Genomic DNA, 24,184 nt, shown 5'->3' with positions numbered 1-24,184 from the left:
GGGTTTATCTGTATGTATAACAACAGAGATGTGTGTATGCTTTATCTCAAGTGCTAGGTTTAGGGAACCTGAAAATATTTATTCATTCATAATTCAACTGCAGACGCAAACATGATCCTGGTCTGTTTTGGTTGCAATGTGCACATTTTTTCTTCAACTAGGCTTATTTCCGGGGATCTTGGATGTACTAATGCAACTATGTGCACTTTGTTTTCATCTTAAATGGATAAAATTCATTTTTGACACAAAGAGTTAAAAGAACGAGAAATTACGCATCAGTATTTCTAAATGTACATCTGAGCAAAAAAAAAAGTTTTTTGAAGCTCAAAAAAAAATTATCACATAAATTGGAATGTAATTTTCCACATGGGGCGCAGGACGACGGCAACAAAGAACAAGAACAGTAATAACAGCGGCTGTTCACACATGTATGCATGCAGAATAACAATCAGCTCTGTATTATACGGCCAAGCAGCTTTTCAACTATCCCCTCATCATGGGTGTGAAAACAGCAGACAAAATGGCGAGCGAGCAAACACCATGGACAGCCACATAAGAAAACGGCTACCATGATTTATATTCATTGCTCATGCTGGTGCTTTGACTAGGCATAAAAGGTCCAGACACAAACACAAAAATATCCCTTAGGAAATGGTTTAGATTGGCACCTGGTCAAAGTGGCCAGGCTGTAGGCTTGAGTGTGGTGGCTGACTTTTCTGTTTAGAGTTTAAAGCTTGACAGACAGTGCCAAAAAGGCAGAAGCCAAGTAATAACATACCAAGTAAATCAAGATATACCAAGAAATTGCTAAGACAAGTCATGCTTTTAAAAGCAGCAAAATGTTCTATCATATCATTCCTACTGTTTAAAATCCTTTAAGAAGTAGATGACAGAGAAGCTGACAACAGTCCTCATACAGAACATAGAGTAATATGGCACTTCCTGTCCCACACACACTGCTGCACATCGTCATTGGCTAAAAACCCTTCATCACACCTCCCTTTCTTACAAGTTAGACAAACTGGGATGTTTTGAAACATTTTGGTTGTGCAAAAAAACAGTAACAGTAATGAAAATTAAAGACACTCCCAAAATAATTTTTCTTAAAGCTTTATCACAGCCAGTGAGAGGAACTATACATTTATGGGAGTTGAGAGAACAAAAACAAGTTGCAGTGCAGGAAGCTTTGATGGCTTTGATGGAACAGGTGTCCAAGACGGAGCGATGAACGTCTGACTCTGAGGTCGGTTTGTTCTCACCTGACGAGTGGTTTTATTCATCTGTACTTCTGTCTCCATGGGAAGACAACCCTTCCTGTTGTTTGTTTAATTTTTCCTACCTTTAGGAAATAGGTAGGAACTTCTTTAAGACACAACGAAAGCAACTATATCAAGCTTTGCTTGTTAAATGTTGCTATGTTGCTATTTTACAGATGTGCAGCTGTGTGGACACTCCCTACATGTCAAATATTTCATACGACTCAAAACAAGTTAATAATAGTTTGAGGTATACTGTTTTCCTGGTTGTGGCTTACATGGTCATCAATCATGGGATAAAGACTGGAAAATCATTTACAGGCTAAAAATGTGGATGTCCATGTTAATAATTGGCACCCTACTATAGCAACACTGAGAATTAAGCTCACTTTCACTGTGCATAAACCAGCACCATCAATAATAATCAAATCCACTGCTCAGCAAAGCAGCACAGCCCTGCACAGATAACATCAAAACAATGCACTGGCCATTAAGAGGGTGGTGGTAGAAACAAAGACTCAGTGAATGAACACATGAATGAAGCACAAAATGAATGGCTTCAATACCAAAACACAACATAAATCTGAGCATTGCTCCAGATACTACTTCACACCTTTACAGAATGCAGATCCATCTTAAAGCTTTGCATATAATATCATAGCACTTTTATCTACGTAATAATCTGGGTGATTGAACTGGCTTAGCTCATTCCAACGGATAGAAGACTGGGCACCAGCTGTTCTCTGTTTTCCACTGGCACTCAAAACATGACAGGTGTGCTTTAATTACAGTTATACATGGACCAAAGAAAATGGGGTCATTAAGAATAAAGACTTGAGGGATAAAAGATCATGAAGTAATTTAAAACAGATATTATATTTTAATTATTTTAAATGCAGTGGTTAACAGAACACTACTTGGGTCTGGTTTTCTGCTTTGTATTCCTGCACACGCTCACTGCAGTGATGGTTGTTATTGTCTTCCTAATATTGTGCATCACTAGTCTTCCAATCTGTTAACAATATAAGGAGACTTAGATAGAGGAGGCTTTGAAATGCGCTTTGCTAAGCACTCACCAACTACTGCACCGCTCACATCTTAATCAGCTGCAGCAGGGTATCCAGGAAAGAAACGGTGTGGGTGAGCAAGTTCTTATAATTCAATAAACTGTCTCCCCCAGGCAAACGATACACTTTCTGAATATCAAAATGCTGAAGCATGAAAAAAGACAAAAAAAAATAGGAAGACAGAAATTCTGTTAAATAATTTTACCTTCAGTAGAAAGTAAAATAAGCAGGATTATGATCTTTTTTTACTCAACCAGGTATGTTTGTATTCCTCTAACAAAGGACATTTTAGAAATGTAATACAGTGGTCATTAAACTGTTCAAGCACCATGCATTTTGTTAAACTGCACAATTAGTGATGTAATAGTTCTGAATTCAAAACTCCCATTTTTGCTGCCGTCGTTACAAACTGGTTTGCTACAAAAATAAAAAAAAAGAATGAAAGTATTAAGAAAATCGACTGGTTTGTCCTACTTTAAATTTAATCTAATGTAAGAGAAAGTGCTGCAGTCAGTCTATATTTAATAACACATGCTGATCTTATTTGTCTTATGAAAAGGGGAAAAAAACCAAGGCGCAGGAGAATGTATTTCTCAGGGCTCAATAATGCTATTTGTTTCTGCTGTTGCTTATATTACAGCCTGTTTCCCCTGACAATACCAAAACAAATGAGAATTGTCTAATATCTTCAGAAACAAATTTTATCTTGCAATATTAGTCATATGGAATAAGTATATTGGTACTTTAATTTTGTCATCTTAGGATTACACTTACACCCTGCTGTGTCTCATTAAGTTAAGACTTATAGATATTACGATGAATGTTTAAAGGAATTAAATACACTAATCCAAAAACAAACATCCTATTGATTAGCAAAATGGACAAAATCAACTCAACTTCTGTTAAATTCACTAATCAACAGTAAAAAAAAAAACCCTGAACACAAAAAATGCTAATAAGGATACTAATGTCTATGCAAATACATTCTGTGCAAAAGTGTGATATGAATATTAATCAGGTTGATTGAGCGGGGAAATTTGGAAATGTTATAATAACCCGACTTGAAGACACATTTCTCTGTTGACTGATTGATTCTGTATTTTTTCAAAGGAAATTGCGCAGTATGTCATCCTAGGCTGACAGAGACAGAACATTGACCTATGACTACAGTTTATACACAGGACAGGAAATAATCTATCATGCACACTGAGCCTGCCCTGCAGCTCCTAGAGACACTAGTCAAACGATAGACAGGCCTCATATGTTACCATCAAGGCATGAATTGTCTATTCCAGAAATAAATGCAGGTTTTAAAATCATGTGATATTTAAATCTCATTTCATCAAGAAATTCTCATTACGCATGCCAAAGGTCTCATTTTACACCTGCAGCAATCAAAAAACAAATGAGCAAATTTCTGAAACTGATTTTATCAAGCTAGCTCACACTCCAGCTTTCACACAAACTGAAAGTTTGGTCATCCCAGTGAGGTTATGTTGCACCTCTATTGCTCATGGAAAGAGTCACATCACTCTCTTCCATATCAGGTCTGCACAGTGAGCAGAGCTGCAGCTCTATGAGGGGACCTGAAAAAGTGAGCCAACCGCACAATTTTATCTAATACAGATAACAGAGAATGGCAGGAGTCATGTTTGTGCTGCCACATGTAGGTCAAGTACTATTTTTTTCTCTACTGGATCTGGCACACTCTGTCAGTCACAGCCGGTGCAGCCGTGTCGTCATAAAGTACACATCCACCCTGCAACTAAAGAAAGTTGTTTACCTCCACAAATGGCCATCTGAAATAAAAAGCAAATGGTTTGAATTCTTTCCCTCAGTACACATCTCTTGCAATCCAGCGGCACAGAGTAATTATAGCCAGTGCCCTTTCTTATCTTTGCACTGGTAGCAGCAATGCTCGGCAAAGCTGGCACTGAACCCAAGTTCTGTTATGCCACTCAGGCCTGCAGTGCATGGCTCTAAACAATATAGGATATTTTAACAGTTATACATGTATTTGCTACAGACACATTCACTTTCCCACCAATTCTGGAATAAAATAAACATCGGAACAAATGTATCCATTAACTGTATCAATCATCCATGAAGACAAGTCAGGTGTTTTCTATCTTCTCCTGTGATGTTATCTGTTCATTTAAGCAGTGAACAAAGTGAAGGTAAAGCAGACAGTAATGATATAATAATTGACTCTGGTCTTGTTGAGTCACACAGTGTAGAGTGTGGCAACAAGTTAGCAGTAATTTGAATTTATTTTTAGCAGATGAAGGGCTGTTATTCTGGGGATGCCCAAACAGGGGGCATGTAAGTGTGTCTGAGAGTGTTTCTGCCCGTCTGTGTGTTTGGGTTTGTTTATCCAAACAGCAAGGGTCCTTACCTTCTATGGATGGGGCTTGGTCCTGGGCCGAGTACAGCATTTCCTTGAAGGCCTGGTGAAGACATGAGTGTTAAAATGATGGATGGCTGCAGACATGCACCCAGAAAACATGAAAGAACTCGTGTTTGCTTAAGGTTTACATCTCTGTGTTTTAGTTAAGTTTTTAATTCGTACACAAAATGCGACCTCAAGAGTCTTGACAAGACAAACGCCTTGAATTTATATCAATGTATACACAATTGAGATTCAGTTTTAATCACTTCAGGTCACTCAAGTCCAATCCAATCAGACAGACATCATTTGATCATTTAATAACTATTTGTAAAAGGTTTTCAATCTGCTGTTCCATTTGAAATACTGCTTACCAATTATAAATACAGATTTGACTCAATGCATGTTTTAAATTTCTATAATGACACAAGCAACCATCACTATGGATCAGCACAGAACCTTTCATATTTGCTGTAACCAAAACCCTGTGACTGTACACAGGGCACTCTTCCCCCCCACAGTAAACAGGAGTATTTAAAGTTGTGGGACATCTCAACTGAAAATACTGCTTCTGTAAGGAGCATATATGGACAAGCACGGAGCCTCAGCATATTTTAAAGGTTCCTCATGAGAGATACAGCAAACTTGCAGCAAGCAGACGGTAACATAACTTACAAATGGAAAGTTTTAGTTATCTAAGCTTTTAAGATCTAAGCATTTGAAAAAGGAAATAATATATGTTCCCTCAAGCAGTCTTTCATAATAAAAATTTTTTTTAAATAAGATGCAGAAATATGTACATCCATATGAGAAACTTCTAGTGCTGAGCCAAAACCTAGGTTTATTTATAAAAGAGTCTGCTGTCACTTCATCCTTGAGTTTTTTTAACAACAAAGCAGTGAGGGAGCACTGTGGGAAATCCTATGTGTGGGTGAGAATCAAAGTGCATTAGGCTTGTTGATAGCTGATACTAATGTCCCCCCCACCCGCAAAACGGCAGCAGACGGAAGCTCTGACACTGAAGCGTCCACCAAGAACTAAGCATTTTGTTAAGTAGCATTGGAGCACTCTGAATTCAAATTCAAAAATACTTTATTGATCCAAAAGGGAAATTAAATGTTGTTGTAACTCATATTAGCCCAGGTTCTTCAAAGACTTGTTGTGGATGCTGGGCAGGAAGGATCTCCAATAGCAGTCTGTATTACAGCAAACCTGAAGAAGCCTCTGACTGAAAGTAGTCTCATTAAGAGGATGCTCAGGGTTGTTCATAATTTTACAGATTTTATGAAGAATCCTTTTTTGCACCATCATTTCCAGAGCTTCCACAGCAGTCACTGAAACCGTTTATCAGGTTGTTTAGTCTTTCTAAGTCACTGGCTCTGTCCAACAGATGATGGCAGAAGAGATGAAGCGATTACACTCTCCACTACAGACATATAGGGAATGTCATAGGTTGGCTTAAGACTAGAAAACACCTACCAACTGATATATGGGAAACTCTGATATCTGACATAAACCTGCAGGGCTAAGCTGTAGGTCATGGCTGTTATAAGAAGCATTGTGAGTGTGGCTTTAAATGTAACTGAGTTGATCCAGCAGACACTACCGTTTTTATTTGCAAAGCCTGTGGACAATACCAAAGTCAAGTATTATGGGAGGATCAGCTTTGATGATCATGCAGGAATGTGGCACACTTAAACCAAACACAAATACAGCACAAGTACTGGGATTAAATCTCCTCCACAAAGCAGAAGAATGGCTTTCATAATGAATATCTTCAGAACAAATCCTTAAAAAGCCGCAATGTGTTGAATTTAAACTAACCAACACATTTCAGTGCCAGACAGCTATATAATCACATGCAAGTGACCCTTTCCGGGCCTGAAGAGATCTGTGGCTCAAACAGAAAGCCAATGGATCACTTAAAACGGCAGCTCTGTGTCTAAGTGGATCTGTACATTAAGAGGAGTGGAGAGGATGGGAGGAGAGGCTGGAAAGAGGGGAGGAGGAGTGCAGAGGGCAGGTCTGGTAAGGGACCAGATGTCTTCCCAGTGGGGGAGGAACGGCGAGGTGAGGATGGGAGGGAGGAGGGAGGTATAGAAAGGAGGGGGGCTCTCAGCAGTTGCCATGCAATGCTTGTTGTATACATAATGGTCATACTGTAGTATTCTGCATATGAATAACATTTCTACTGCTCAGAATACATAATTTATGTAGTTGTTACGAAGCCTAAACCACTATACTCAGTCTAATTAAGATAAAGGCAAGGTGCAATGCTTGACCTTTGAACAGACAGCAAGCTAGTGAAATCACATCTATGTTCAGTTTAAATCGAGACAGTAATTTGGTTTGTAATCTGTAAGCAGGAGTCATGCTTTCTCCTCCTCCTCGTTGGGTTTTCAGGAATGATTAGACGGAACAGCCAAATGCATATAAAGACCTTGTTCTCTCGCCCACACACAAACATACCTACATCTTTATCTCTTATGGTGTTTTTCAGACTCCACCGCTAGACAAAATACAAGTACATTCAACAGTTGTCATCACATCTGGCTATTTTTTTCACCTCCATATTGAATGTAAAATGTAGGGGAAAAAATCCAATAATTGTTCAGAAGGTTAAATTAATTGCTTCGTTGTAAGATTTGCATTTAAAGGAAAAATCTTTCTCATCAATATACATCTACTGTCCTTCTGGACAAAACTCTTGGGATGGAAGGACATGTGCCTACATAACAAGCAGCTGCTTAGCATACAGGTTTATACCTACAGTCCCACAGGGTAAAGCACACACCTAATTATTCCATCGCTCAATCATCTTGTCAATGTTCCCACGTTTGAATGAAGTGCCTCACCAACTAAAGGCATTGTTTGCAAGAACAGAACACTCACTTTGCCGCATTTCTCTAATCTGCATGGAAACGGGTTGACCAATCTACCCAGACCGCGTATGTTTTTTCTTTCTTCCCCACACAATAGAGCACACACACAAAAAAAATGAAGAGTGAAAACTGGGCAGTGGGTTAATTAATGTCAGCACACAGGAGACAGAATGTCACCTACAACTATATTCAGTCTGGATCTGAACAGCTGTAATATTCCACCCAACCAAAGACACAGCTACGTGAACAGGTGTCGCTTTTTCTGCATTGTGTCCTGGTCAAATAAACACCTGCACTGTTGAGACAATACGTTAGTGTATCGTTTAATACTGACAACTGCATAACATTACAGAAATGATGTTTTCTGCATGAGAATACACACTCTCAGACACCCTGTGGATATTCTAGTTTATAAACAATAACCTATATTTGCTGAATGACTGAGAATGACTCAAATTGTGTTTTTACCTGTTTGAACTTATATACTGACTTTAATTGAGTTGCCCATGATCAGCACAGAGCAGCTATTGAGCTGCCACCCACTCAAGTGCTGATGGTGTTTACAGGTCAGACAAAGACTGAAGGCTTCAAGGCACTAACACATCCTTGGTCCACAGTCTGCATCTTAGACTGGAGATAAACTCAAAGAACATGAACATGAGAGCATTTCTGTTATTTAACTATTTACAACAAAAAAGAGTCAAATATTCAACAAGATATTTATAGACTACGGTTACTAAAAATATGATATATTTACTTAAGCTCTAAATAAGCGATTGAGTAGAATCTCTAGCGCACCCATGTCTTTATATGGTGCATTAAATGAACCAGCTATAACATTTATTTTATTATGGTATTCGTTGTATTTGGCCAAAATATAACACCACTATAAATGTAAACATAAAATTCTAACCATTTATGAGCATTACGCCTGAGCACGGAAAATGGGAAAAAAAAAAAAATCTATCCTCATCCATCTCAGGTCAGTGAGTGCTTTGGCAAATACTGGAGGTGTAAAATGGCTGGTATGGCCATGCATCTGTCCCCAAGCTCGGTGTGCTTCCCCATATACATGTAGCGACACTACACAGCCTTGGAGTGCATGTGTATAAATTAATAACTCTGTTAAATATAGCACTTATTTTAGGATGAACCTTTTCCCACTGCATTTGATAAATTATCAACTTTTTTTTCCGCCTTTACGGGTTTATCTAAAGACATGTTAATCACACGAACACGGCAGCATGTCATTTGCCTCAAGATGGAGAGCTCTCCATGCCTACTGAAGGGACTTCCAAACTTAATATTAATATCCAGTGCATGTTACCAAAATAACACTGCCGCAGAGAGTTCCTGTTGAGTCTGGGGTGTAGGTTGCACAGGGTGACGAGAACAGGGTCTTTGTCTATAATTCATACAGCTAAATGGAACTGAGCAGCATGTCTGCACCAAAGCTTCTCCGGTAAGAAGTAGGTTGTGAAAAATAGCATGCTCCCCAAGTCCTGTACATCCCTCAACAAAGAGCATGAGTATTAACAAGGATCTACCTTTCTATGGCTGCAGACATTTCTGACAAAAAATATTACACTCTTATAATTATAGAGCTAACTACCACTGCTTAAATGTAACAATATTATTACTAATGTCTATAACAAATGAGAAAAAAGACATGATTTTCTGTTTTTTTTTTAATATTATGATAAAAAAAATTAATAATTGGTAGTGTAAATTGCCAATTTTGCAACAAATTACAGCACAAATTGTGAGCTAACCCCATAAATCAACTAGACAAACAAAAAAATTCAAGGTTTATTCCTGGGATCTGAAATAAAAGAGAGTGCTTATGTAGAAAAAAATGTATAGTTGCACAAATACAATATTAGGAATGGCCAAAATGAAAGAAAAAATGTTTCTACAATAGATATTGATCAGGAATTCAGTTGGTAAAGAGGCTGAATAGTTAATTTCAGGTGTTTTACATTCAGCTACCAACAATAAACCCTGAATGCTCCCTTTGGCTCTTAACCGCAGTCAATTCCCCCTCCATAAACAATAGGGCATCTCCTATCTTTCCAGTCTTTTATTGGCCTCAAGAGAAGAATAAACTTCAAAAGTAAATATACATTTAAAAAATACGTAAAGGTGCTTTAAAAAAAAAGATAATTTTGTTGTATTTTAGTTTCTTTGAAGACATTAAAAACATAATACATCTTCGCCTGTGTCTTCATCCAGTAGGCATTTATTTTTAAACAGCCTGCAATTTGAATTTGACTGTACCTCATAGCGAAGATATTGTTTCCTCCACTCTGGGGTGATATGGGACGAAAGATGCTCCGCGAATTTCATTTTGCCGAAACAAGTGTCCCTGGAAAGCTCTGTTAAATCCGAGAGCGTCTCTCCCCTTCCCCGTCGACGCGACTTTTGTTCTGTCAGGCAACTTGCTGGCTCAACATGCGGTGCGGAAGCGCGCCTCTCTCCGCTCCTTCTCACTTCACTTTGGGCTCGTCCCACGCAGTGCGCTCCGAGCGGATCCCGTCCCGCATGCTACTTCACGGGGACCAAGGCGGTGACAGCGGCTTCTCTTTAACAGGTGGCCCGGCGGCACAATGTGAGGCTGGCTCAGTGACTTTCCTCGGTCCCTCCCTGGGACGTTCTGGGGACATTGCTGACGGCCATGCAGTGAACAGCACTGACGTGGTTGCGTCAGCAGGGCGCGCTCTGGCACCGGGCGCTGCTGGGACCTCCGGATAACTGTTGCTACTCCAGATACCTACTCCTTACTTTTAAATGTGTCCTTATAGAGGCTTTCTATACTGCAGTGTGGAGAGTTGTCTGCAATAAAAACAGAAATTATGTTACACTCTATGAATGAAGAAGAGTTCCTTTCTTCTGCAGCTAATTCCCAGATAAAACACCTGCTCAGGTTCGACACTAAACAAGTGAATTAATATAACTAATTAATTAAGCATTAGCTTAGAACATTACTGTCTAGAGAAGAATAAATTTCACTAAGCATAAAATAATGAACTTATTTGATCATATTATTTTTTTCTTCTAAATGCTACAGCTTTAATTTCCCTCTAAATACAGGAAAGCCAAAGCATAGACTTACAGAGTTGCATGATTTGTTTCTATAATTGACTCATAATCTCATTAATTATCATGGATAGGACTGACCAATTTTATTTGCAACAACAAATTGGATGCTTGAGTTATTGTTTTGCTTGTTTGTATCCCATTATAAAGTTCTACAAGAACAGGATAACAAGCAACCCCTACTTTTATCTTTTTAAAAACATTTCATCATGCTCCAAATCTGATTTTTGACTGATGCAATAAATAAAAAAAAACTTTAATGATGGTGGAAGAAGAAAAACAAATTACCGTACCTTAAAAAGTTGGGTTATTCAGCTTTATTATGCAGTCAGATTTAAACCCTTGCTCTAGTGGAAAAAGTTCCCAGCAATGAAAAATTGTTTGAAACAAGGTGGGCTATGTCATGATTAATTCATTTGGTTTTTTTTATCACATTAAAACCTTTCAGATCAACAAATTTGATAACATTGGGTTTTATACAAAGATGACCTTCATTTTGCTGCTCTACAGCAAAATGTTCAGGTTCTGAATGTTCAGCCCCAGACCATCACAATACCACCACACTTGATTGACGGTATGAATTTCTTTTTTTTTAAGTAGTTTTTTTTTTACTTTAAACTGTCCCACTGACACCATTTTGCCCAGTCTTTTTCTTATTAGTAAATGTTATACCACATTTCATTCTATAAAATCACAAAGTGACTCACAAGAGAGAAAAATAATAAGTGGATTTAAAAATATATATTTTTAACAAGACTTAAGTCCAAAGGTAGAAAGTTCCAGAGTCTGGGGCCCTAAAGGTAAAGCTCCAGTGGAAAAAAGTTGCCTTTTGCCTTCATTTTATGGGAAACCTTTTCCTTTGGGAAGCTATAAACACAGATCTTTACTGAGGCAACTCAGCCCAGCCACTCTTGTGAAGATTCACCGCTATTCCATGTTTTCTCTATCTGTTGGCTCATGAAAATAATACAAGATTACTTCTCTCCCACCTGCCAGTGAGCAATGCCAGTCAACTTGTTGTAAGGAGGCTAAAGTTCTCCCTCTATTACAAGAAAGACACATTTGCTTGTTTGAAAACATTTTTGGTTACTACAAACACACACATTCATGGTGTGCAAACTAAAGGAAGCATAATTTTAGTTTTATGTTTATAGAATTGGGAAACATATAGCACGTTTCCTGATTTGAATAAAAGTAGATAGATGATGTTATAAATAAATTTTTGTTTCAAAATTTTTGTGGTGGTACACTGATACTGTGAAACTGGAATTTTTAATTAAGATACTGTGAGAATCTCGTGCATGCAGACATTTAAGAATTTTGTTGAATTGAAATATTCATTGTGGCTATGCAAATTAAATTTATTTGGGTAACTTAATTGTATACGTTTTGAGAGTGACCTGAGTACATTTTTAAACATTTTGACCAAAGCCTTGTTTCACCAGTTCCAAAAATCACAAATTATCATTAAATGATTGTTCCAATAGCACCATCTCCTGGACATTTGAAGCTAAAGCTTGTCACCCCGACGATCTTTGAAAACACTAAAAAGACAAGGTGAAAAAATAAATACCTACCAAATTTTGATGAATTAATTTCTCCCATTTGCTATGACAGCTTTGATTTGAAGATGATCTCTATTGGATAACATTTACATGGAATAGAAATTAAATAATTTACTAATTACTCATTGAAAACACGGCCGTTTAATAGGAGTCTAATAGTTGCTTATTAGCTAGCTAAAATATTACAATAAAGTATAGTCCGAAGGGCGTTTTTATTGACTACGCACTGTAGTTCATAATAGATAGTAAAAATACTTTTTAACCATATCTTACAAAATTGAAATAGCTGTCGCTCCAAAATAATGTACTAGTAAAGCTTTTCAGATAATTATGTTACAAGAGATCAGATTGCTAACTTTAGAGTTCGTAATGCAACATTTAGTTACATTTGTTCTTCTTTGTCTTCTTAACTTGACTTATCCGTCAAAAACAAAACATCCCACGGGACGTTTTTTTTATGATATAAATAATATTATTTTTTAGATATTTTTGTTTAATTGTTACATTCCCCTTAATGTTAATTTTCTTACCAACTGAACGTTTCAAAGTGGAACCAGAACTATTCTCAGTAGCGTTAGTGAAACACCGGCGCCGTTTGATGACAGTACCAGAGACGGACCAACGGCAGAAACAAATCCCTCTCTCGTGGAATTTTATCGTATTAAATGGTAAAATCTCGTTTAAATTGTTAATTGATTTGCAGTTTGCCACGGCCGTGCCTCTCTTGTCAACGTTTATCGCACGGGGGGAAAAAACAGTCTCGGTCGTCTGAGACGGTTCGTTGTAAACAATAACAATGGCCTCTGGTTCCCCGTCGTCCTCTCCGGACACTGCGACGGGCTCCGGTACGGACCCAGCCCGGCCCGATACGGGAGAGCCTCTTGGTGGAGCGGGCTCAGACTCTGATTCGGACTTGGGTTTGAGTAAATTTGACTGCAGCGCCGTGGGGATGGGGGACCAGCTGGAGGGAGATGAGCTGGAGCTGGAGTTTGAGTCTGCAGCCGACCGCGTGAAGGATCTGATACAGACAGCCAGCAGGGACCAGCTGCTCTACCTGTACGCCCGCTACAAACAGGTGTGTGGGTTAAACCAAACTGGATTTCAGTGGCATCGAAAGGTGTATGTTGGATGTAGGTAGTGACACCATGTGGCTTCAGGCAAAATGGCAAATGTTTGCTTCAGTGCCTTGCAACACCATTCAAATATATTTTAATTTTTTCCCTCTCTGTGAGGTTATCGGATTTGTTAATACAAATATCCCTCCTCCCCTCCCAGTTTAGCTTCAGGGTTTAGCTTCAGCAAACCTCCCATCAAGCACCAGCTTTCTGCCTCTGCTTTCTGCTGAATAAAAGTCCTCCCACAGCATAATGCTGCTACTGCCATGTTTCACTGTTTGTATGGTGTGTTCAGACTGATGAGGAATGTTAGTTTTCTATAAACACACAGTGCTTTGCATAAATACCAAAAATCAAAGCCGACGACAGCAGAAGTTCCCAAAGTTAGGTTCTTGACCCCAAGTGTGGTCACAAATATGTGAGGATTTAACACAAATACCAGAAGATGACAAGAAAGCATATGCTTTTTAAAAATGTAGTTAAAGATTAAAAACTGGACTTGAAAATAAATACAAAACAATATGATGGCCATTACACGAGCTGTTGATGCTGATTTAAATAAATGTAAACCACTGATCTTTTTTCCCTTCTGCTTCACAATCAGATGCTACTTTTCTGTTGGCTTATCACACAAATCATAATAAAATACATATCCATTTGTGGTTGCAACATGGAAAATGTGTACAACCTCAATGAGAATAATTCCTTTAGCAAAATGTAGTACATATCATCAGCACTTTCCCTTTTCTTTGGAGGTTTGTAGTAAAACTTAATCCTACTTGTTTTAGCTTACCTTTGTAGTTCATCAGATATTATGCCTGCTAATTGTTTTCCTCTAACAGGTCAAAGTTGGAAAGTGCAATACATCAAAGCCTGGCTTCTTTGATTTTGAAGGACAACGGAAATGGTAAGTTAAGAATTCTCAGTCTGTTGCAATTCAACAAGCAACATTCAGTTTTCTGAAAAATTAAATTCATATGTAAGTTTGCATTTGTGTTAAAGACAGGAAAAATGAAGAAGAGTAATTGGCCTAATGCAAAAATGAAAAAAACAAAAAAACATTCAGTATTACAGGCTTTTGTAGATTCTGACAGCTAAAATCTTTTTCGTTAGTCATGTATGTTGTTGTAAGATTTTTTTTTTTTTTTTACTTTGAGTCTTTCTTAAAACACCCATCTAGTCCTAGATTTAGCATCTAAAATGGAGCGGTCCTGAATTGTAAGCAACACTGTATTATCGTGACAGGCAAGCCTGGAAGCAGCTTGGAGACATGCAGCCGGAACAGGCAATGCAAGAATACATTTCCCTTGTCAACGTGTTAGATCCCGAGGGCGCCACAAAGGTAAAACCACAACCACTTCTGAGCATCCCGAGATGGTCATTTACAGTTTTCTGGATCTTGACATACCGTGCAATAATTAAGACTCATCAGGCTTTCTGGATACATTTGGTATTCTAAGAATAGAACCAATAATATTATGAGACATTTACATTTTCAGTGTTTAGATCCGTCTGTGTTTAATATAACGTCTTTCTGTAAAGCCTTCCTGGTCCTTCATTACGACATTTTTAACCTTGTTATGTGCGAAGCATATTGAGTGGATGTAGTGTAGTTTCTCTGCCAGCAGATGCCACTGTCATATTGCAGTTTTTAGCTACCAAATTATTTTATACAGTACATGCAGCATAAGAAAAAAATATATAAGTTGAAATACGTTTGTTTTCTTTTGGCAGTAGCTTTAAAAGAAATAAATATAAGTAAAACTGATCTTACTTTGTCAGTCAGCTTGTATGTAGTTTTTCACTTCCCACTGCATGATGTGAGTTGACTGTCATGAGAGTTATGCTGCCATGGACGCATGGTCCTTTGGGATAGGAGAGTACATATCAAGTGTATGTTTTACAAAAAACACCTTTGTCTCTCATCACACCAATTTCAACATTGCTGGCAGTCATTCCCTTTTCCTGTCCCTCCATCAAGACTTTTAACACATTTTAAAAACCCATGCTCTTATCTGCTGCTCGCTTCAAATAATGGCTTTGGAAGCAGCATTGATATGACCAACATAACATTCATTTATGTTGTTTAGCACAACCAAGAGCTGGATGACTTTTTTTTTTTTTTTGCATCAAAATGTTAAGATTTTTAAAACAAGTTCAGTTCCAAGAAGCAGTTATTGAGCCTTGTATGGTGGTTCATTATACACTGGTGGTTATTGGAAGTCAAAAAGAAAGCACAGCAGTTTGGTCCATAGTTGTTTGAATTTTACTTTAGTACGTGTTTCATCTACGCTTTGACTCAGTTTCAGATTACAGGTAACTGTTTGTGGTTGGTTTATTTATATTCTACAGTCAGTTATATGTGTCTGTGTTGATCTGTAAGTTTTAACCACCTCTCATAGAGAAACTGGAGGAATTTACCCTGAACTTTCCACAGTGCACACAAAGTGCATTTGGTTTTCAGTTTGCTAAAAATCTGAAGAGGTGAGAGATGTGTGCTTTGACACATAACTTGGGATGCAGAGGGTTCATTTTCTTTTAGATTCAAAACTACCTTTATTCAGGAACCTGCTGCAGAAATAGAGTAAAGGAAGCTAATAATAATAAAAGCATTTGTAGGAGAGGTTTCATGATCCTCTCCTTGCTGTAGAGGATTATGAAGCTGTTTGCATGTAGAGCAGATAGATGGGAATAAAAAAACGAATGCCTCTACCATTCACCGTATGTTTTTGAAAGTCTAAAATCATTACATGTTGGTTACACTTTGAAAATTGCGAAGAACAAATAGAAAAGTGAACTTTTGGCTGTTAACACTAGGAGTAAGTATGAAGTTACAAACATTACAAGCAGTATATCTGACAAATCAGCTTAAGGTTGTTTTTCTTCCTTCTGAAAAGAAAGGAATAGCGGATTCATCTCACATGTTCTTTTTGACCTACTGTTGTGCTTAAGCTCCTTCTCTTTCTTTCTATCGTCCACTAGCGCTCTGTGTCTGTGCCCCCAAATCATCTTTCCATTTTTAACCCCAGTGGCCTTTTTCTTTATGTCCCTCACTTTTATTCATTTCTTCCTCTTTTATGTCCCCTTTTTTTTAATAGTATCACTGTCCACCACAATTGAAACCATGTCACATTTCTCTTCAGCCATTCTGTGCAGGGAAAATACTTGCTGACTCGGCCCAACAGAGGAGAACCCAGCAAAAGCTCATACCACCCACGCCTTCAAAAAAAGAAAAAGAACCTGATTGCATTAGTGTTAACAAAGCGTCATGGCATGGCTGCAGCTATTCTTTTGGAAGCACAGTTAAATGGTGTAAGTAGGAGTGCATAGACAGAGGAGCAGGGGAGAGAATAATAGCCACAATTTGACCTCTGTTCCCCTTTCAATTGTTAAGCAGACACTGGCTTTATATTACATTATAAGGCAGAGAAGCAGGGCCGGTGCATCAGCGAATATTCTGAGTTTCTGAAGTGAATTAGTTTGTCCCAAAAGTGCACGCATAGTTGTTTTGCTCCCTCTCTCCCCGTTCCCTGAAATCCGATTTGTGCTGCTTCTTTTGTGAGTCAAGGTTGGTTAGTGAAGAATAGTCTAGGTAATAAATTCTTTGCCCAACTGGATGTTCAATGGAATTAAATGAAAACACAGATGATTAACAAGAGTCACAAACCGAGGCGCAGTACACGTTATCATGTTTGCATTCATTTTGGCACTTATTTATCGGGAATGAGGTCAGACCGACAACACAGGGGAGTTTCTGAGTATTTACAAAATTATATACAGGATGTGGAATGCACAGACTGTTAGAGAGGGTCTACATGTGGAGGCATTCATGGTGAATAGACATGTCTGACTCTTTGTGTCGAGTCAATACAGAGCAGCAAGGCCAAAGCCTCTCTTCAGAGAGGGTGGAGACTTTGACAGGTGGTCAACACAAATGGTCGTGCTTGAGACAAGCCATCACTGCACTGTAAACTGGTTAACTGTCGCTTACATCTGTGTGTTTAAATACCAGATTTTACTGAAAACTGACTCAAAGCTGGATTCAGATTTTTCTGTGTTATTCTTACAGCAACGACGAGGAGCAGAAAGAAGAACAGGTTTCGGAGGAGCAGCGGTCAGCTCTTTATACCAGGAGGAGATGATAAGGTATTTAAATCGGAGGCAACACATACAAGTTGAGATGCACCAATTTAGCAGTGTTAAAGTTCAATACACCTAAGCACTTATTGTTGTCATCACTCCTGATTGTGGATGATGTTTCTAAAGAAAGAAGACTCCAACTTAGCTATTTTCGCTTTCGGTTTTTAATAATAAAGTCAGAAGAAGCATACTTTGAAGATGCCTTCATCTTGAAAATGTGGCTCTTAAATTATTTTATTTTTGTTGGGTTCAAACTTGTATTTTTTTTAATTGTTATGTTTCAAAATGTAAAAAGTAATTTAAAAGGAAGCCACATTTTCCAACCTATGATGCCATGCAGTACAGTGAATGCTGCAAGTCAAGGACTTGATGCAATCTGCTGAGATAGAAACCTTTTAATTAAATTATTAATTGAGCTCACTGTACTGTTTGATAACTAGGATCAATTGGAATGTATTTGTGATTGAATTGAAAGGATTTTTGTTAAGTGCCTTGAGACTACATTTGTTGTGGATTAGCACTGTATAAATAAAACTGACCCGAACTCAACTTATATTCATACTGCAAAAGAGAGAGAGCAAGACTTTCGGCAGATAAAAGGAAGGCTGAAGCTAACTGTTTTGAGCTTTGGAAATCTCAGAGTTAATGTACGGATATACCTATGACTAAAACAGAATTTACTCACATGTCGCCTCTGTTGATATTATATGACCCCTTCTGACTGCAAGGCAGTTCATATAGTCTCATATATTATCTTTCTTAAAGAGAGACTGCAAATTGGAAAACTGGAGATCAGAAACCAGGCTCAAAACTCTTCAGTCACACACCAGAATCTGCTTTTTAGTCTAATATTCAAAGTAAATATGTGTTCACCGCATAGAGATCTGTACTGTCTTGTGTGTAAGTATTTCATAGATCTTTGTGGAGCAGTATCCCTGTTTTAATTCTCAGGTCAACTTAGTGAGCTTGGCATTGTTAACCACTAGACTTGACGCTGTATTTGATTATATTCAACAGACGGTAACTGCAGTCGCAGGTCTGGAAATGTCACGCAGTTCTGATTTATGTTAATGAAATCCTTTCTCCATTTACTCCTGCCTGGCAGACTCACTGAAGCTTGGAAACCCCCATCTTCATTTCAATGCAAAAAGAGCTTTTTGGAGATGAATATGAGATGTGTGAATCCTGCAGGTTTCCTCCTAAATGGCTGTACATGATTAGTATGCATATTTTCTGTAAGAAGTGCCCGGAGTCCCCCCTCCCCACTTTTTTTTTTTTTTTTTTTTTTTAATTACACAATTACACAGGCAGGATTATGGAGATGCACCGAGTACAGCAGAGCGAGGTTGCTACAGACGACTTCCCAGGACGATGTTCCCCTGGTGATATCCAGTCGCAGCAAAGACTCATGGGGAACCCGTCACAAGGATGACATTAACATGACACAAACACACCTGAGTAGACAGAGTCATACACTTCATGCTGTATGTCCACGTGATTATCATCCGAAGTCATGCATAACCTCCCAGACGTGATGAACTCACTGCTCTGCTGCTCTTCAATTTCCTCTTTCTCACACATAAACAGCCTCCATATTAAACAGCTGAACACCTGTTAACCAGGCAGATTTAATTGCTCTGCTCACTCTACCTCCACTCGTGTGTGTGTGTGGAACGTTTATAGATGAAAACAGGATTGATTAGCAATCGCTGAGCTGATCGGAGGGTTCGAATGTTGCATTTGCAATTTGCCGACCACCTGCAAGATGGATTCCGATAAAAGCGAGCTCTTTGCTGGAAGCCAGACCTTTGTTATTTCAGTTCTCATTGTTTCAGGTGCTTCTATCAAAGCTCAGGTCTTACGAGGGAGCAAGACGAGAGATTGTGTGAGTGTACGTGTGCCTTTGATGGATTATGTGGCCGTATTGCTGATCACTAAAACTCAGGCCAGACAGATGAGTATTTTTTTTTTTTACCAGTGTGACCAGTTTGGCCTGATGGATGAAGGACATATCTGCCAGTACACCACACTGGACATACACACGTTTGTGAGCACATAATGTTCCCACACATGCACATCCTAGATACACAAACGGTAAAAACCTTGGAGCTGCCGTGATGACAGAGTAGCCTGTGACCTTCCCAGCATGCTTTGCACTGCTGTGAATGTCATGTTGTTTATAAGGCCCACATTAATCACTTGTTTGAATATGGCCTGTTGCTTTGCGTCTGTGTATTTGGATTCCTTTGTACAATTGTGCTAAAAGTTGTTGTCCAAATAATTGTTCGTGTGTGTGTGCCTTCATTTGTAAAATCATTTTAATGCTTGTTTATAACCCCAAAGCTCCCTGCTGCGTGTGTGTGTGCGTGCGTGCGTGCGCGTGCATGCACGCGTGTGTGTGGGTTCTTGATCGTCATTCATATGTATGTGTCATGCCAGCCCTGTCTCACCATCAACTAAAGACGGATGACTCGGCCTATTGATTAGTTGCCGGGGGAGACGGATGGTGGCCACGCATCAGGCAAACATTGGGGTCATGATGGCCATCAGACAAGGAAGTGGGCGTGGTCCACCAGAGGGCTTCATGAATAAACATAGCTGCAGTAATCAGGAGTATGTAAATGAATGTGCTGATACATAACCCTCCTCTGCTAAAAGCGTGATGAGTTATTCATCATTCACCAGGAGCAGATGAAAAAGAGTGAGTGAAGACAAAAGAGAGATGATGTAACTGAGAAACTGAAAGAAAAGAAGTGATGATTACTAAAAAAAAAAAGAAGGAACCACTGAGAAAACTCTCTTTGTATCTGTTTTTTCTCATAGAAAAAGGTAACATACTTAAATTTTAAATTTCAAGTTTAATCTCCCCTCAATGTGGTGTTAAACTGATCTGAGCTACTCAACATTTTTTTTTTTGTTTTTGTTTTTCTGTACTGTCTTCTTTTACCCAAATAAGCATGAAAATTATAGTTTTTGCAAAATTCCTCAGGCTTTAAAAGCTATACTTTAGATCTTGTGTAATTTACTCAAACAAATGTGTGTGCGTGTGCGTGGTTGTGCATATATAGTTGTCGTAAATAAACTGCACTATGTAGTTTATGCTAACATTGGTTAATGTTAGCATTTTTACCATATTTTGATTTGACGCTATTTGACAATATTTTCACTCCATATATTTCAGTTCAAGTTGAGTAGATCATGTTTAGAAAAAAAACTTGCAGAAAAGAGCTGTTCTGCTCTTTGAGCATCATATAACTCAATGACTATTGTTTCAGCTGCTTTCTTTTATGCTGTTTTGTTATTTTTTTGAGCGATACCCGTCTCATTTTCTACCATAAAGGAACTTCTTCATCAAAAAAATCATTTAAAATCAAAATCTGCTAAGAGTATGAGTAACATTCAGGCTTAACTGTATCACCCGCCGATGGTTCAGTTGTGCTGAACATGTTTAGCCTTCATGGAGTGTAAGTGTGGCTCAAGCTAGCTGGGCTCTCAGGACTTTTCCATGCCCAAAGCAGCACAGGAAGACAACTTGAGGAACTATGGGATTTGTGTTGACTGAGTGACTCTGTAGGAGCAGTAGGAGTGTCAAATATGCAGGTTTTCTTTCAGACAATAGAGCACTAAATTCAATTAATTTGAATGGCTTGGGTGGGTAAGAGGGAGTGGAAAGCGTAAAGCTCTAAATGAGATTTTGCACCCCTCCTTTTTACCCAACATCTCTCCCACCTTCCCCACACCCCCAAGGCACTCCTTCCTGTCCCCAATGCAACAAGGTGATTAGAGACAGAGAGATATAATTAGAGGTGGGATGGTGCCGCTGTGCGTGTCTCTGTCCCTTGGGGATGTGGCATGTGTGTCTGCCGCTGTGGTATCAGATGGTTGAGTATCATATGTTGATAGTGTTAAATTTCTGATGATTCAAAACTGATGTCATTACTACTTATGTGGCATATGTCTGGATGACGTATGAACCAGGAAGGAAGTTTAAGTTCACTGACTGGCAAAGGACACATATGTTGGAGAGTATTTTGAGCAGGGAAATAACTTTGACATCGATGGTTTTCGCAAATGCATTTCTTGCAAGCTGTAAGTAACCAAAAACAACGTATGAGGAAAAAAAATTGTATCAAAACTTGAGTTGCACAGGGATTTACCCACTAATTTACAAAGACTTAGTGACCATAAATTATTGCCCTTATTTTCCTGTTTTGCTAAAAGAAAAATGACAACATAACTGTTTTTGTTTCTGTTTTTCCTCCTATCTTGTTCTCAGGGAAGAAGACAAGAACATCTTTGATTACTGCAGAGAAAATAACATCGAGCACATCAGGAATGCCATCAGCACGCAGAAACTGGATGTCAATACCAAAGACGAAGAGGTACAGCTCCAAAAACAGCATGTAAAGGCTGACGTAGTTTCCATGTGAGAGTTGCTGTAAATAGACCTACTCCAACAAATTATTACTTATTATTAGACTGCTATTTCTACAAAGTTGTCCTGCTGAGGACTCTTTCACCAATATTTTGCATACACGGCACTGAAAAAAAAAAAATTGAGACAACCTAAAATGATCAGTTTCTCAGATTTTACTTTTTATAGGTACATGTTTGAGCAAAATGAACATTGTTCTTTTATTCTATGAACTACTGACATGTCTCCAAAATTCCAAGCAAAAGTTTAGTATTTATTTGCAGAAAAGGAGAAATGGTCAAAATAACGAAAAAGAGGCAGTGTTTCCAGATGTCAAATAATGCAAAGAAAACAAGTTCATAATCATTTAGAAACAACATTACTAATGTTTTAACTCAGGAAGAGTTCAAAAATCAAGATTTGGTGGAATAACCATGAGGTTTTCAATGGGGTTCAATGCAGTGGTCTCTTAATTTTTTCCAGAGCTGTATGTGTCCACAGTCAGTGACTTTGCTTGGACCTGCTGTAAAGATGCATATGACCTGTTAATGAGTGGCAGACAATGCAGCTCCATCTTAGTTTACACATAGAGGTTTCTGTTCTCACTCAGACATAAGGACCAATAGGTAGGACTGAAATGTCTAAAACTGCAGAAACTGCCGCTGCGGTGATCAGGTGTTTCCTGGATGGATCGTGAAATCCATCCGTCTGCTTTTGATTCATTATCAGACGAGCCAACTGGCCCCCTGCCCTTTCTTCAATCACCGCCACTCTTCACAATAAACAGGCATTCATCCGCTGAGCTCACAGTCAAAGGCCAGATGGTTGAGCCATCCCTGCTGAAAACGCTTGTCTAGCCACAACTACTGTGTTCTTCTAATTTTTTGTTGTTCTGCCCACTAGACAGCAGAGGGCAGTGGTGACGTTTCAGCTCAAAATAGTGTTAAATGCAGGTTAAAAGAAAGGGGCTCTGTCTCAACACTTGTTTTATGAGTGTGGATCAGAAATATCACCTCAGTTCAGTTCTTGTGTTGAATGTTAATGTTAAAGTTTGTGATATATTTTCAGCAGGTGAAAAGAAATGGCTTAACTTTGTCTTTAATCAATTTGCTGCTGTGCGTCCTGTGTCTGTCAGTGAAGCAAAAGCAGTGGAATGATTATAAAGACAGTTAAAAATAATCCTGGTAGGCATGAAAACAGCAAAACACGTAACAAAACATTAAAAAAAGACTTTACTTTCTCAAAGTATTGTGATAACTCCATATGAAATAGAAATAGAGTTATGCGATGCTGCCCCTCCCCCACTTGTTGCTATGCACTGGCAGTCAGTTGAGTTTAAAAAAAGAGGCTGCTATGCTTAGAAAGACGTAATCGTCGTTTGGTAATAAAAAGGAGCATCACTAATCAAGCTTTTTAAGGTGCTGCTGATTTAGTTGACAAGCTGTTTTAAAGTAATTCCATTATATACATTTTTTTTGTTAAGATGATAACCATAAAAACATGTTATTTTTACTTCTTGTCATCAAACAAGTGCAATCTTAAACCACCCCTTGGCAAATTCACGCAAGTAAAATGCCAGAGTTGTCAAAGAAAGGTTGTAACATACACACCTTTGAAGCAAGATGTCAATGTTTCAATGACAGGAGGACTCAAAACACGTTTTCACATCTGGCTTGCACAACAGGTGTTTATAAATGTGTAATTATTTTCTTTTCTGATGTTATAACCTTTGCCAGCTTTATTATCTGCTAATTCTCTTGTGGAGATGTGTTTCTTTTTTTGGAACATGTCCCAACTCTTTGCATTAAGAAAATAAGATTTTCTTACTTAATAAGACAGTGCTAAAAAAAGAAAAAGAAAAAAAAGCCTCCCTCCACTAATTTAGTCATGATTTAGTGCGATCTATTGTACCAGTTCAGTCTTCTACATGATTTAATTAGGGTTTTATCACTGCTGGACCTGAGAGCCATCATATTTCTGAGTTTGTATTCTCCTGTTTGAACCATGAGGCTCTGATGTGCAGTGAAAATGCAGGCAACACTCTGCAGCAGAGCACCTTAAAGAGAGAGTGAGAGAAGGCAACATCGGTATTCTGACCTGACTTATAAGTAGCCATTTTAACATGCAGCCCTGGTGATCAATATGATTTAAGCAACAGAATTGGACTTGCAGAGTTTGCTTTACCTAATTGGCCTCATTGAAAAATGAGCTCTTGAAGTTTTATTAGAACAAGAATCTTAGACCCAAGGAAAGGGCTGTGGGA

The 24,184-nt window shown here is 38.4% G+C and overlaps 2 protein-coding genes across 2 annotated transcripts in view; one reads left to right on the top strand and one right to left on the bottom strand.

Moving 5' to 3' along the window:
* The window catches only part of xpr1a (xenotropic and polytropic retrovirus receptor 1a), a 61,570-nt gene extending 51,283 nt beyond the window's left edge, over nucleotides 1–10,287 (bottom strand). Inside the window, exons 1-2 of the mRNA XM_007552691.2 lie at nucleotides 9,869–10,287; nucleotides 4,719–4,770 (exon numbers count right to left, since the gene is read on the bottom strand). Coding sequence (XP_007552753.1) covers nucleotides 4,719–4,770; nucleotides 9,869–9,937 — 121 coding nt within the window. The 5' untranslated portion in view covers nucleotides 9,938–10,287. The remainder of the gene's footprint in view (nucleotides 1–4,718; nucleotides 4,771–9,868) is intronic.
* A 2,547-nt stretch (nucleotides 10,288–12,834) lies between these two features.
* The window catches only part of acbd6 (acyl-CoA binding domain containing 6), a 33,843-nt gene continuing 22,493 nt past the window's right edge, over nucleotides 12,835–24,184 (top strand). The window contains exons 1-5 of the mRNA XM_007552689.2: nucleotides 12,835–13,327; nucleotides 14,210–14,274; nucleotides 14,613–14,709; nucleotides 17,437–17,513; nucleotides 21,784–21,889. Coding sequence (XP_007552751.1) covers nucleotides 13,049–13,327; nucleotides 14,210–14,274; nucleotides 14,613–14,709; nucleotides 17,437–17,513; nucleotides 21,784–21,889 — 624 coding nt within the window. The 5' untranslated portion in view covers nucleotides 12,835–13,048. The remainder of the gene's footprint in view (nucleotides 13,328–14,209; nucleotides 14,275–14,612; nucleotides 14,710–17,436; nucleotides 17,514–21,783; nucleotides 21,890–24,184) is intronic.

The sequence above is a fragment of the Poecilia formosa genome, unplaced genomic scaffold (genome assembly GCF_000485575.1).
Source record: "Poecilia formosa unplaced genomic scaffold, Poecilia_formosa-5.1.2 Scaffold52, whole genome shotgun sequence".
Taxonomy (NCBI): domain Eukaryota; kingdom Metazoa; phylum Chordata; class Actinopteri; order Cyprinodontiformes; family Poeciliidae; genus Poecilia; species Poecilia formosa.
This window is presented reverse-complemented; position numbering and strand designations above follow the sequence as displayed.